Raw genomic sequence first — 13,817 nt, forward strand, 5'->3', positions numbered from 1 at the left:
GCTGCAGATATTGGGGTTTGAATCCAGAACCTTTCGGCTCCTCGGGAGTGAAAAACCCTGACTAGTTCATAATCTGGCCCCATACCATTTTCATTAAGATATCCCCAAAAATCTAATCTCATCTATTGTTCTTCTTGGGTCAGAATGTTATGAGTTCCTAAAGAACCTAGGAAATAGGAAAGCCTTCTTCTACCTACACATGTTACTATAACAGAACATAGATCATTGCAGGTACTTACGAAGCCCAGGTCAAGAAGGTCATGTAGTCAGGGGTCTCTAAGTAGGTTAATACATACATTACCGGTCCCAATGTTGAAAACCTTGCAACCACTTTCTGGCCAATGCGATTGTTTGAGCTGCTTGTTTTTCCTAAAATGAGCTAGAGGAAGTCTTTCCTGTTTTGAGTACACTATGAATAGCATAAAAGTTTGTGTGTGTGTGTGTGTGTGTGTGTGTGTGTGTGTGTGTGTGTGTGTGTGTGTGTGTGTGTGTGTGTGTGAGAACAGGCCTTTGTGAAAGAGGTTGTTTGTTTATTGTGCGCTAGTGTGAATGGGACCAAGCTGATTTACACGTCCAACACATAAAGAGGTTGTTGTTATATTAAAGGGGTTGTTGTTAACTTAATTTGACTTTATTTTGATGAGAACGCTAACACATATATTCCATTATGTTTTGTTGTGGAGCAGAGCGTTACCAAAAGCTACCTTTTCCTCTGCATCGGCTTCGGTCCGGGAAACGCAGCTTCCAGCTACTGTTTCTCCCGCTTCCGGGTGGAAGTGAGCCTATGGAGGCATTTTCGTCATCCAATGCGTGTGTACACATTGTCGCACTCAAGGTGATGGGGAAATGCGCTCAAACTACCATACTCACACGTGCGCGCGTGCACACACGCGCACGCACACGAACGCACACACGAAACAAACCAAAAAAACTCATTATTGGGAAACAATGTTGACAGAGAATTTGACTCACAAACGGTCTGTCTCACGATCGCAGCTGAGTTTCAATTTCAGGCAGGATTTAGATTTCGTGATCTGGATGAGTGGTTTGCTTGAGACCTGTATCTCAAAGGGAAGACCTTGTAATACTGCAGGGGAGCATAGCCATAAGCAACCTCTTTAAGTAACATTTAGTTGATCGCCTACATTTTGTTTACAACTAAGAAGGTATATCCTACACTAAATTTTTTTTTTTTTTTTGTGGCTTCTATTTATATCTCTATATTTATATATTGCCTGATTTATTTTAACACTTACAATAACAAGTAAAAAAAGTACAACTGGCACGAATAAGTAACTTACGACTAGTGACGGTACTATCTCAGTGAATAATCCCCTATTTCTCCCTCTTCTGGTTTAAACGTTTTTTTTGTGATTGCAATCAGTTCTATTATGTTTGATGTTTGACCCCTATGGGAAATGCACCCACAGAGACAGAGACAGCGACAGAGACAGAGACAGAGACTTTGCTTGGATTTGAGTGTACAGTGTACAGTAGTAGTACAAATTCTGGTTCCGTGGGTAAATGCAAATCAGGAATTTAAAGTGTTTCGCTGAGGAAACGAGATAAAAAGCACACAGCACACAAGCCATTACACAACATCACAGTTTTATTATGAAAGCACAACAATATTTACATGAGAACGCACAGATGGAAGATGCACGAGGACAGATGATGGACCAGCCTACCCGTCCGTCCATGCACACACATACACAGAAGTCCCGTTTCCTCAAACGAAAATCGGAATGCATATACGTGGATCCATTCAGTCACACACGTTTGTTTGTGCGTGTACGTGCAGTGCACTCATACACACAAACACACCCACGCACGCACATACAGACTCACACACACACACACAAACCCCCACACACATAAACACCCAGTACTGGGTGTGGGGGCTAGCTGGAGTGCAGGCTGGAGGACTCGGACTCGGTGGTGGTGGAGGGCCCGGCCCGCCTGCGGGGGAGGATCTTCAGGCTGGAGGCCCGGCTCAGCGTCAGGGCGCGGCGCGCCGACGTCTTGAAGCCCGCCCCCAGGAAGGCGTACAGCAGCGGGTTGAGGCAGCAGTGGGCGAACGCCAGCGGCTCCGCCACCGCCAGCCACACGCCCATGGCCGCGTCCAGGCCGCAGCTCCGCGGCAGCACCTCCAGCCGCACCAGGGCGTCCAGCGCGATGCCGGCGCCGTACGGCAGCCAGCACACGAAGAAGCAGAGCACCAGGGCCACGGTGGTGCGCACCGCCCGCCGCTTCTGCCGCTGGCCGCCCAGCGGGCCGCGGGTCAGGCGGCTCACGATGACGCAGTAGCAGATGAGCAGCACCACGCCGGGGATCAGCAGCCCCACCAGCACCAGCTGCAGGTGGAACACGGCCACCCACAGCGGGCCGCTCTCCTCGGGGTAGAAGCGCTGGCACAGGGTCACCCCCTCGCCGCCCTCCCGGGTCCGGGCGAACACCAGGTCGGGCACGGCCAGCAGCGCCGCGGGCAGCCAGGCACCTGGGGGGGGGGGGGGGGGGGGGAGATTTGAGGTGTGGTGGCAGTGATGCAAATACACATCCAAATACACATGGAGGACCAACGACAACAAGCTGGAATAGGTCATGGAACATGTGCAAAGGGCCTGGTGGGCCCACGCAGTGGGAGACATGAAGCGTGGAGATAAACGGGAAGGCATTAGGAGGCGGGAGATGAGAGAAGAGATAGAGCTAGATATCCACCAGGGAGGGGGGAGAGAGAGAGAGAGAGAGAGAGAGAGAGAGAGAGAGAGAGAGAGAGAGAGAGAGAGAGAGAGCGAGCGAGCGCGCAGACGGCATTGGAAGAGATTGAGAGAGAGTGGATCTAATCTGGATGGAAGTTAAATAAAATAAACATTTGAAATCTTCTAAATTGGTGTTCTGATTCCTCCAGCTACTCTGCACTCTGCCCAGTTGTTTTGGACAGATTTGTTTTTATAAACTTTGGTCTCCAATTTAGATTGTAGGCTTTGATCATTCTGGATCTCACTTGGATAAAGTCTTTGGGGATTAGTTAGATTGTAGAAAGAGTTATATGTTTAGACAAACCTGGCTAGATAAAGTTTCAATGAACAGAATATAAAATATAGAACGGTAGAAATGTAAAAGAATATAATACTTCCTGAAAAACATTAGCACATATAATTTCCTTCCTACAATTTAGAGATAAATAATCCTCAACAACACTTAACAATAAATGTGGCACACGTCATTGAGGATAAATGCCGGGTCGGAGAGTTGAGTTCTGCGGGGGGCGGGACTTACCGGCGTAAACCAATCGGCTGGCGAGCAGCTGGCGCAGGCCCCCGGTGTTGGTGTCGGTGGGCCTGACCACGGCCAGGTAGCGGTCCAGGCTGATGAAGGCCAGGATGAGGACGCTGCCGTACAGGTTGACCGTGTAGATCACGTGCACGCCCACGCACGCCACCGGGCCCAGCCGCCAGTCGGCCAGCGCCGCGTCCACCGCCCAGAAGGGCAGCGAGAGGACGAAGAGGAGGTCCGCCGCCGAGAGGTGCAGACGGTAGCAGTCTGTCAGACTGCATTTGGCCCTGGAGACGGACAGAGAGACGGACGGAAACATTATCACATGTTTAGAACGGAGAGCTTACTTTGGTTTGTTTAAAACAGGTTCTTCATTGAGGCAAACCTGGCTAAATAAAGGTTCAATAAACAGAATATTAGATACAGAAACCCTATCAAGATAATCTATCAATAGTAATTATAAAACATTCTGAACATATTGTTTCCTTCATATAACTTACAGACAATTATTGTTAAAGAAATAATCCTCAACAATCCTTGTGTAAAGCCACATCCATCTGCCTTTTTTTAGACTTGTTTAGGACAAAAACACAAAAAACTCCTAACACAGGTCCAATCCCACCCCATCCTCCACACCATCACCAACGCAATCACCACCCCCACCACCACCACCACCACCACCGCAATCACCACCCCCACCACCACCACCAACGCAATCACCACCACCACCGCAACCTCCACACCACCACCGCAACTTCCACCACCACCACCACCGCAATCACCACCCCCACCACCACCACCACCACCACCAACGCAATCAACACCACCACCACCACCGCAACCTCCACCACCACTACCACCGCCACCACCAACGCAATCAACACCACCACAATCAACTCCGCAACCTCCTCCACCACTACCACCTCCTCCACCACCACCACCACCACCACCGCCCCAGCTGCTCACCTGCGCTGGCAGCCCAGCACCACCACCACCAGGCTGTTCCCGGTGATGCCCAGCAGGAAGATGAGGGTGTAGACGACGGGCAGGAACACCTGCTGGAGGTCCGGGGACACCACCTTCTCCACGTTGCAGGGCTCCTCCAGGTCCATGCCCATGTCCCCGGACCCGGACCCCGTGTAGTTGAAGTCCTCGATGTAGATGTGCTGGGAGCGGGAGAGACGGAGGGAGAGAGGGGAGGGTCGGAGGAGGCAGAGTAGTGAGCAGAAACCATTCGATTCAGCAAAGGGCGAATGGCGCTCTATCTTTCTAAATGTACATTTAGCGATGCACCACAGGGAGCCTGTGGATGGAGGGACTTCGGAGCTCGGGGACACTCACCTCATAGTAAGACATGATGGAATCGGCCGGTCTGGTAACCCTTTCCGTCTCTCCGTGGGAAGGTATCTCTCACAGTGTCTCTATCTATCCCACACAATCTCTCTGTATCCCGCTCTTTATCTCGATCTAGCGACGAGTCTCTCCTTTCTAGCTGTTTCTCTGTCTTTATGTCTCTAACTCTGTCTGTGTCTCTCTCTCTCTCTCTGACTCGTTGTCTCTCTCTCCAGGAGCGAGTGTGGAGTGAAGAGATGTGTATCTGGTGGGTTTATGTACACCCCCCCCCACCCCCCAAGGCCAGGGACCCTCCCCTAAACACTCTGTCTGACACATCTGTGTTCCTGCTGAAACGCTCTTCCTGTTTTGAAAGAGTCAGGTGTTGATATGGTTTCTATCGCAGGTCAGCATGCATGTGTGTGTGTGTGTGTGTGCGGGTCTGTGAGTTTATGAGTGTGTATGTATGTGAGTGTGTGTATGTGTGTGTGTTTACGTGCACGGCCACGCGCATGTGTGTGTGTGCCTCTCTTGTATTGTTTAGACCCTGAGACCCCAGGCTTGGAATAATGAGGAGGAATTGTCAGTAAAAGAAAAGAAGACTGATATGAATCTAACAATGAGCGGGGCTTTATGGACTCCTAGCACCACCAGAAGCAAGGCTTCGTGTTGATAAGACACACACACACACACACACACACACACGCACAAGCTGTAACGTCTCTCTGGGGCAGCACTACCTTCATTACTACACACAGAGAAACTCAAGCGTTCTCCCTGAACCCCCCCCCGCGCCCCGAATGTGAAGACGTTCCACTACACTCATGTGTGTCATCGTACGATGTGATGTGTGAAGGAAGGTGTGTTTGTGGAAGCAAGGGAGAGGGCACATGCATGACAGGATTGTGATTGTGCGTGTGAGTCATATTCTGCACGTGAATGCAAGATAAAAAAATCAGCCCTCTTGTATTTAACCGCTCAGGTGAATTCCAGGTATTCGTATCACAGCCCCCAACCCTAAACAATAAAGTTTGATCATGCATGTAGGTGTTTGGAGATTCACGGCAGTATTTAACCCCAAATCTCTTTCACTATATTGTGGCTGTGAGCAATGCATTGATTTCTGTCAACAGAGGTTTTAGTGGTCAATCTGGCATCCTTCACCAGTGAACAAATCCCTTTGGAAAACACAACAAAACACCCCCCTCCCTCACTTTACTTAAGAGACCCAAATCCAAGATCCTTATCATCCCATTCAGCATTCTTCCACAGGCTCCGTCTCCTGCTATTGTCAGGTAAAAGAAAATACTCAATAGCCTGAGTCTGTGGATTTCCACCTATCGAATGACAAAACACTCAGCTCATGGTCCCAGTAGAGCAGCAGAGATAAGAATGGCGTGAACTAACAAGAACGCTCTGAGAGGAACAGGAGTGGAGAGTCTGAACCATAGCCAGATATACATAGTCGCATTGATGCGATACGTCAACTTAAGCCGCAATATTGGAGAGGCAAGTAATACAATTAAACAGGGGAGCTTCGGTTTTTATTGATAGAAAGCACTACAACGTTTACATTTCCCAAAGGATTGAGTCGTTTTTATTCATGGGGTTATGATGGAAAAAAATTAAAAATATATACAATACCCATTTTATATGAATATATGAGGAGTAACCCACCTCTTATTTTTCACCTTTATGTTTTATATAAATAAATTATTAAATATGTATATAAAAACGAATCATTGAATTTCGTTGGAAACGTTTGTGCTTTTAATCCATCGGGACTCCAGCAGCTCAACCGTTTTCTTCAATTCGTTTACCGGCGTCTTTGCATATCAAATTTGGCGGCAACGTTGACGTATGGCAGCAACGGGTCGGAACAGTCAATGCAGTGACTGTGATCTGAACGACCCTGAAGGTTCTCCTATTGGATTTCTGCCATGTGGCGCCACCGTGTGGTCGTTCGGATGACAGCAAACGGTCAAGAGGACGCCACAAGTAAACAGACAAATATGCCATTTTCTGGTTCAAAATGTTATACCTTTGCTTTGCATTTTTGATGCGATGTCAAGTTGCCTAATTTTAATTGCTATATTTCTTGAAAATAAAACGTTTTTCTTCTGGTAAATCTGGTAAAAAGAAAAATCAAATTAGGGAAATGTATGTAATTGATGTGCCCGAAAATATATCTGAGATCTGAGTCGAAACACAGAAACGCATAATGCTTACAACGGTTTTCTATATTAATTAACTTCCATCAGATCACCATAGTAACAGTGCAGTCAATTACTAGTCCATTCAGCACAAACATTTCCATCAGATCTCCATGGTAACAGTGGGGTAATGTACAATGCTATTCCACTCAAACACTTCTTCCGATCACCCAGCTGACGGTTTTGTCCATAACAACGTCCTTCTGCACGAACACTTATGCATTCAGTGAAAAACACTATTCCGCACGAACACGTCCATCAGAACACCAAGGTAACGGTGCGTTCAGTGAAAACACTGTTCCGCACGAACACGTCCATCAGAACACCAAGGTAACGGTGCGTTCAGTGAAAACACTGTTCCGCACGAACACGTCCATCAGAACAACAAGGTAACGGTGCGTTCAGTGAAAACACTGTTCCGCACGAACACGTCCATCAGATCACCATTCCATGGTGGTCAATGGTGATCTGTTTCTCGCACTATCTTGCTGCTGTTACCCCGCAACTGAATCAACAGGTCCTTAAAGCCGCCCCTCTTTGCTGGACCACCCTTACTGGCTCCCGCTTTCTGGTCGACCGTGAAATCTATGGCGACCAGGGAGGGGACCGCCTCCAGGGAGCTGTGGGCGGAGTCCTGCGCCTCAGCATCCTCCTCCTCGCTCAGACTATCGAGAGGCGACGAGTTGTCGACGCTCTGACCATGGGGAGCGGTTGGGCTAGGCTCTTTTTGGTGGGGGTCGCACCTGGCCCTCTTCCCCATCGTTGTCGTCTTCTCCATCCTTCTACTCGTGCGCTTCCTCTTCCTCCCCCTCCTGGCTGACGCCTTGGTGCAGCGTCTCAGGTTCCTTCACCAAGAGCACAGCAGTCAGCCACAGCCACGCCTGTTTTAACTTTAAATCAGTAATGCTACTTCTAGCCCTGTAAGTGGTTCCAAATAGATTTATTTTTTACCATGAGATATGCCCTTAGTATTCCAATGTATAGCATTTTGGTAGAATCGGCTCAAAACAGCCAACTTAAGAATGCGTCTATAGGCTTTTTTTTGCTCCCCAATAAACGTTCAAACCCGTTATCATACTAAACATATCCCAGATCCATTTTACACCGGATTTCCCCTTTAACTTTAATGATATCTTCTCAAATCATCACGTATACACACGTATAAACCTCTGGGTGTATACAACCAAGAGTTTAGATCTTTGGTTGGTGACACGCCAACATTGAATACATGAGGTTAAAGAGCCAGTGAACCCACCGTTTCAGCTGGAATTCAAACAAAATAAGATTAAAAAAAAGTGTTTTGGGCTGAGAGGGACGTGTTACAACCCACGGCCGCTCTGTGATACTGTTTTAGTACCGTCGTTGAGACTGAGCATTTTAATGAACGACATTGTGTATGAAATGCACCACACACCGTGGCGTTCTAATGAGAAGCTAGTCCAAGTCAGTCGTCAAAACAAAGCGCTGCTCAGATGGAGCTATACACATCCACACATCGTAAGCGTTATACTGTAGGTGAGGCCCTCAATATCAACAGCTGTCCAAAACTAACTCCAATCCATATAAACACATTGAATAAAATTGTTAACGTTTAGAAAATAAAAATAGATAAGTTTGGGGTCAACGCTCCTAAAGTTGAATGCCGAACTCGCAGGGTTTCTTGTACACTGGTAATTCAACATCTGTTAAGCTAGTGCTGTCTGAGCCTTCCCGCATGCCTTCAGGTAGACTGCCAAAGTTGGGTTTCAAATGGAGAAACTTTAGTGTGTTTTGGGGAGTTAGTTATGCCATTTACCTCTGTAGAAAAGTGTGTGCTCTGGAGCAGGCCGGCTGGCCTTGCATGACGTTGTAAACATCGCTCCGACTTCTCTGAATCCGCTTCAAGCAACCCTGAAGCTTACTGGAAGATATAAAGAAAAGACATTCAATCAAATATTTTCATTATTTACAATTTAGGGTTAGGGTCATTTTAGACCTTACTTTCCAATCTGAGATTCATAAAGTACAATTAGGGCATCCTGCTCAAGGATGCCCACAGTCCTGTAGCCTGCAGACATTGAGAGTTTACCTCTTGAGAACCGGCCGCCCACTCGATTTCCACCTCTTCTTCAACACCCACTGGTCACAGGATAAGGATTTTGGGTCTGATGGGACATGGGAAGGAATAATAAGTTCAAACCAGGGTTTAAACTCAGGAAGAAATTCTATATTGTTGAATTTTAATTGAAGGGCTGCCCGGACCCATAAGAACCTTCAGGTAACCTTCAGCTTTAAGGTGAAGGGCCTTAAAGCTGAAGAAAGAGAATGGCCTCTCCTAAAGCACACATAAGAGGGATCCCTCCTTGTAGGGATGGCTGGAACTTGTGCAATTGGTTGGACAGTCAAGACTCAAAAAGCGACATAGAGCGAGTTTAGACAACAAGTCATGAAGGAGCAGGTAGGGGGTTAAAACATCTGGGGACGGAAGGAACCCAGGAGGACCTTCACGTTTGGAGCCAGACACACAAGCCAGCCCCAGATAGTTACCTACCAGTTTCCAGCAGCTTGGCCTTTAAAGGCCAGCTGTGTGTTGCCCTCTTCAACAGCGTCTGGCAGCAGAGACACAGGCCCTGGGCGTAGCTTCGCCCCACATCGGGGTCCTCCTTAGGAGAGGAGGGGCCCGAGCACAGGGCGTCCATTGAGCAGTTAGAAGAGTCATGCCCAGAGTTTAGACCTTTGGTTGGGGACTCTGTCTCTCCGTAGCCACCGTTCACCAACACCGCCGCATCAACTAAAGGCATTTCTGTGGCGGCTGCCAGCTCCATGTCCGACTGATCATTGATGAGCTCGATGAGATCTTTATCCTTGTCGCTGTCGATCAACACCGCTGATGACGTTCGTTTGTCCCTCCAGCGGCCAGGCTGAATGACACTCTCCCAGGCGCTGGTATTCCCAGTCGCCCGCCGTCCCTCCCTCTTCCTATTGGATGAGCGTTCGGAATGCATGCGGCCCGCCCGACTCAAGCAATACTCAAGGGTTAACTGCCACACAGACAGAGACATAGAGAGACAGAGGGACAGATCATAGCTTTAAGATGACCGTAAGTGAGCCAGGTAATATTACAGTTTTTCTCAGTCGCTTTGGTACATTTCTCAGATCAGAATTGAAATTTGCAAAACAGTAAGTGCATTTCTCATAATAATTTGTACAAATAGCAAAACACCATGGATTTCAAGCAAAAGCCAGTCTCTTGCTCAAAATCCTTAGTTTGTTTCTCAAAAGTAAATCTTGTCAATGAACATGTCAGTGCCATCACAATGACAAGTCCTTGTGTCATTGTGTACGGATAAAACAGTCAAATTGCTTAGTCATGTGATATAACAGTGTACTCTGGAGGGATGTTCTGATGTAAACTATGGCTAAAGTTTTGAAGACAATTATTGTAAATTGTAAGTTACACCTTAGTGTATGTGGGAGATTGATTGCAAGACACTGGACAAGATTCACATTTACGCTTTGACTGTTTGTACTGTAATTTGTTGACAGACCATGTCATTGCTAGAAATGTGAACATAGGAAAATCTCCTTAGGGTAAACTGTACATGCATTGCTGTAGGAATTGCAGTGCAGTCTTCCTACACCTCCTGACGTTCCTGTCTGTTGGGCCACAAATTCTCAGGCAGCCTCACTCCTCTTCCTCTTCTTCTTCTCTCTGGCTGTTGACCCTGTCCAATTCCTTGTCCTTTCATTGTCAGACAATGTAACATTGTGTTGTGCTCCAGCTATATATATATACTTGCCAGTTCACCGTTCGGGAGATCCACCAAAGTCAAGATTCACCTGGTAGCAATTTACCAATTCAGGACAGATTTAGAAAAAAAGTCAAATGGAAATGTTTAGAAATATGCTTGACATATTATGACAACTTGTCCAACCATTTTGCATGTAAAGACTTATGCAATGAAGTAATGCCTAAATGTTGTGTGGGTGAGACTATTCAATAGAGACCCATTACAATACATTTTGATCAACATGACATAAGCAATTGATAATGTAGGAAAGAGCAGAGAATTGTACATAATCATTTGCATGAATGTACCAAAGCATTTGCAACTTGTTCAAAGGAATGAGAAACTGCTTTTTTGATGTGAAGATTGAAGAGGTCGTTTTGAGAATTTCAATTCTGATCTGAGAAATGTACCAAAGCGACTGAGAAAAACTGTAAAAGAGCAGCATGTCTTACAATCTCCTCTATTCTTGGTATTTCAAGTCCCATACTTCTGTATAACACATTAGTGAGTGAGGGAATGAGAGTGAACGAGTCGAACCTTGAAGCAGCTCTGTGCCTCGACCTCCCTGTCACTTGCAGATCTGTAACTGTTAACGCAACTGCATTAACCCAAACTAACTTACTAACACTCTATGAAGAATATCAAATATAAAAACATTAATTAAACATATTTCCATCAGAAACAGAAAGGCCAGAATCGGTTTTTCTTGGTTATGGACACAGGGTTTAGGAGTAACAGATATGATTAACGTTATTAACATTACATATCTTGCGAGTCGTCGGATAAACGTTAAAGGTGACTTGGCTTGGATGAACAACTTTAAAAGCTTGTCCCAGTTGCCATGAAAGTTAATAAAACTTGCAGATTTCATTTCATAAATGGAAACTTTAATTACAACGTTCTTATTAAACAGGCAGAGTTCTATACTTACATGGTCTCGATTCTTTCATAGATCAGGCGTTTTGTAATGTGTTTTACCATGTTCACATTCACACAACAAGTCTGTCAAAAACTGTGTTTGGTCCTCAAATAAATACGTGTCAACAACTGACATCAAATACATAAACAACTGACGATTTTGCTTTACATTAAAGCGCAAAACGAAACTTACATTCAAAGCGATTATTTTCGCGGTCATGAAAATTAAGTTATTGAATAAAGGTCCCCTTCTTCTGATTGGTTAAAAGCTCTTGGTCTTCTTAAAATTGTCTATGATACCGCCACCTACTGCCCTGGAGTGTGATATCACACATACAATGTTGTCTTTAAATTAGCTGTGTTGGCCAGAGCAAGATAGCCTTTTTAAATACGAACTATATCGTGATAATAATAAGAATTTCACCTTGACATTTGAAATCTGAACCGTCTTAGCCGTATTCAAATGTATTAGTTTCGATTAGATTAGATACAACTTTATCAGTCCCCCGTAGGATAAATACATTTGTTGCATTTAAACCCTTAACCAAAAATAACTTGACTCAGTAAATTTCGCTAATCTGTAAATAAAGGTAGCGTTTCATCGGTGACCCTGTAGGAGGGTCTTTAGACCGCTGCCTAGCAAATCGCGCTAACTATTGGTTAACGACGAGACACCGCCTCTAGTTTATATCTGGACATGCTGTTACACTATTCCCCTTTTTCTGATTTCCACAGATAATAACAGATTTGATATTTAAAAAAAAAAAGCTCTGCTCTTTATTAAACCTGCCCACAGCACTATCTCACGTGAGATAGCAGCTCGGGTCAGTCTTTTATTTGGGGTGGCAGTTGATTGTCAAAACTTTTAAAAATTCACGCACGGCGACACTCAGAGCGGCGTTTTACAATGGATTAAATAAACTTTTTTTATGGACCCTAATAATGTCTTATTAATATTCCCATGTTATTGGAATGGGTGCCTAATGCCTATATGTTGTGCGATGTGTCATGATTATGTGAGGGGGTTCGGGACCTTAACATGACACAGGGATTTTTTTAATGCAAATTACAGAAAGACATGGAATTGACATTGGCAATCATTTACTTTGGTAAACCGTAGCATTTTAAGTGCAATATTTATTTGTAATATGAAATATAAGACTCCAAATAAAAATAGTACTTCAAAATAAGATAAAAAAGAATAATGCATACATTTCAGCTTTCTTTGTTTTGACCGTTTCTGTTATTTTATTTTGTCTCAGACTGGGGGGGGGGCAGCGGGGGGGCCATCCTCTGACCAATGGGTGGCCGTGGCCCCCCCTGGCCGCTTCACCCCTCCCCCACATTGGCCCCTCTGACCACATCTGTGTCATGCTAGGAGGTTCCACTTCGACGGTGGGATGTTCCACTTCGACAGGCATTCCAGTGCACTTTTCTTAGTTGGAGGTAGGATAAGTCCCACGTCCCACAGGTTTGTATGGGCTCTGGAACGCACCAATAGACCAAAGGTGAAAGTCACCAAACCGGTTCTGAAGCAGGTCCGTGTGTGGCCGGGGGGGGGGCTCGGCTGCACTTCAGTGCTGCTTTGGAACCACTGACTGAAAAACCAACACCACTGGCCAAGAAGTCCCAGCGGTAGCCTGCCTCTACTTCCTCCGCAAGCTGAAGAGAGCAAGAGCCCCCCAATCAATCATGTGCTCCTTCTACAGAGGCACCATCGAGAGCATCCTGACCAGCTGCATCACTGTGGTCGCCCTCGGCAATCGCCGGCCCTGTATGGGAGCTGCACTGCTTCCAACCGCAAGACCCTGCAGCGCATGGTGGAGGCTGCTGAACGGATCATCGGTGTCCCACTCCCCTCCCTCCTGACATATACCGAACCCGCCTCACCCACAAAGCAACCAGCATTGTGGGTGACCCCAGGCAGCCACCCCTCATACAGCCTCTTCAGCCTCCTGCCATCTGGGAGACGGTACCGCAGACTCCGGGCCGGCTCCACCAGACTGGTAAACAGCTTTTTATCCACCAGGTAGTGAGGAAGCTCCACTCTCTCCCCTCTCTCCCTTCCCCTCTGCCCCCACGAGCTCTGGACTCTGAAACCCCCTCCCATTTCGCCCATGAACCCTGGACTTCGAACCCATAATGTTCTTCATGTTGCACATTTTAATCCATTTACTTTTTTAACATAATTTTATACATACCGTTTTGTTTTCACTATTCAGAAATATTCTGCACTATTCAGAATTTATTTAGTGTAAGTATTACTTATTTTATTTTAGCCGATTGTATCCTTTTCTTCTGATTGAAC

The 13,817-nt window shown here is 46.2% G+C and overlaps 3 protein-coding genes across 5 annotated transcripts in view; all 3 read right to left on the reverse strand.

Moving 5' to 3' along the window:
- ndufb3 (NADH:ubiquinone oxidoreductase subunit B3) overlaps positions 1–13,817 on the reverse strand; it is a 146,964-nt gene that overhangs the window by 127,594 nt on the left and 5,553 nt on the right. The gene's annotated exons all lie outside the window — the stretch shown is intronic.
- Positions 1,592–4,870, reverse strand: LOC132463040 (C-X-C chemokine receptor type 4-like). Its single transcript, XM_060058926.1, has 4 exons — positions 4,618–4,870; positions 4,243–4,442; positions 3,280–3,563; positions 1,592–2,497 (listed from the first exon to the last, which is right to left on the reverse strand). The coding sequence occupies exons 1-4, from the start codon at positions 4,630–4,632 to the stop codon at positions 1,902–1,904; spliced, it is 1,095 nt and encodes a 364-aa protein (XP_059914909.1). The 5' UTR covers positions 4,633–4,870; the 3' UTR covers positions 1,592–1,901.
- Positions 6,131–12,075, reverse strand: si:ch211-227n13.3 (uncharacterized). Of its 3 annotated transcripts, XM_060058921.1 has the most exons (6): positions 11,523–12,075; positions 11,129–11,177; positions 9,352–9,841; positions 8,890–8,965; positions 8,617–8,721; positions 6,131–7,666 (listed from the first exon to the last, which is right to left on the reverse strand). In XM_060058921.1, exons 1-6 carry the CDS (start codon positions 11,570–11,572, stop codon positions 7,279–7,281), a joined length of 1,158 nt encoding a protein of 385 aa, XP_059914904.1. In that variant the 5' UTR covers positions 11,573–12,075; the 3' UTR covers positions 6,131–7,278. The 3 variants fall into 3 exon arrangements, with proteins under 3 accessions (XP_059914904.1, XP_059914905.1, XP_059914906.1); XM_060058922.1 differs by lacking the exon at positions 11,129–11,177 and having other exon boundaries at positions 11,703–12,075; XM_060058923.1 differs by lacking the exon at positions 11,129–11,177 and having other exon boundaries at positions 11,523–12,073.

The sequence above is a fragment of the Gadus macrocephalus genome, chromosome 8 (assembly GCF_031168955.1).
Source record: "Gadus macrocephalus chromosome 8, ASM3116895v1".
In the NCBI taxonomy this organism is placed as follows: domain Eukaryota; kingdom Metazoa; phylum Chordata; class Actinopteri; order Gadiformes; family Gadidae; genus Gadus; species Gadus macrocephalus.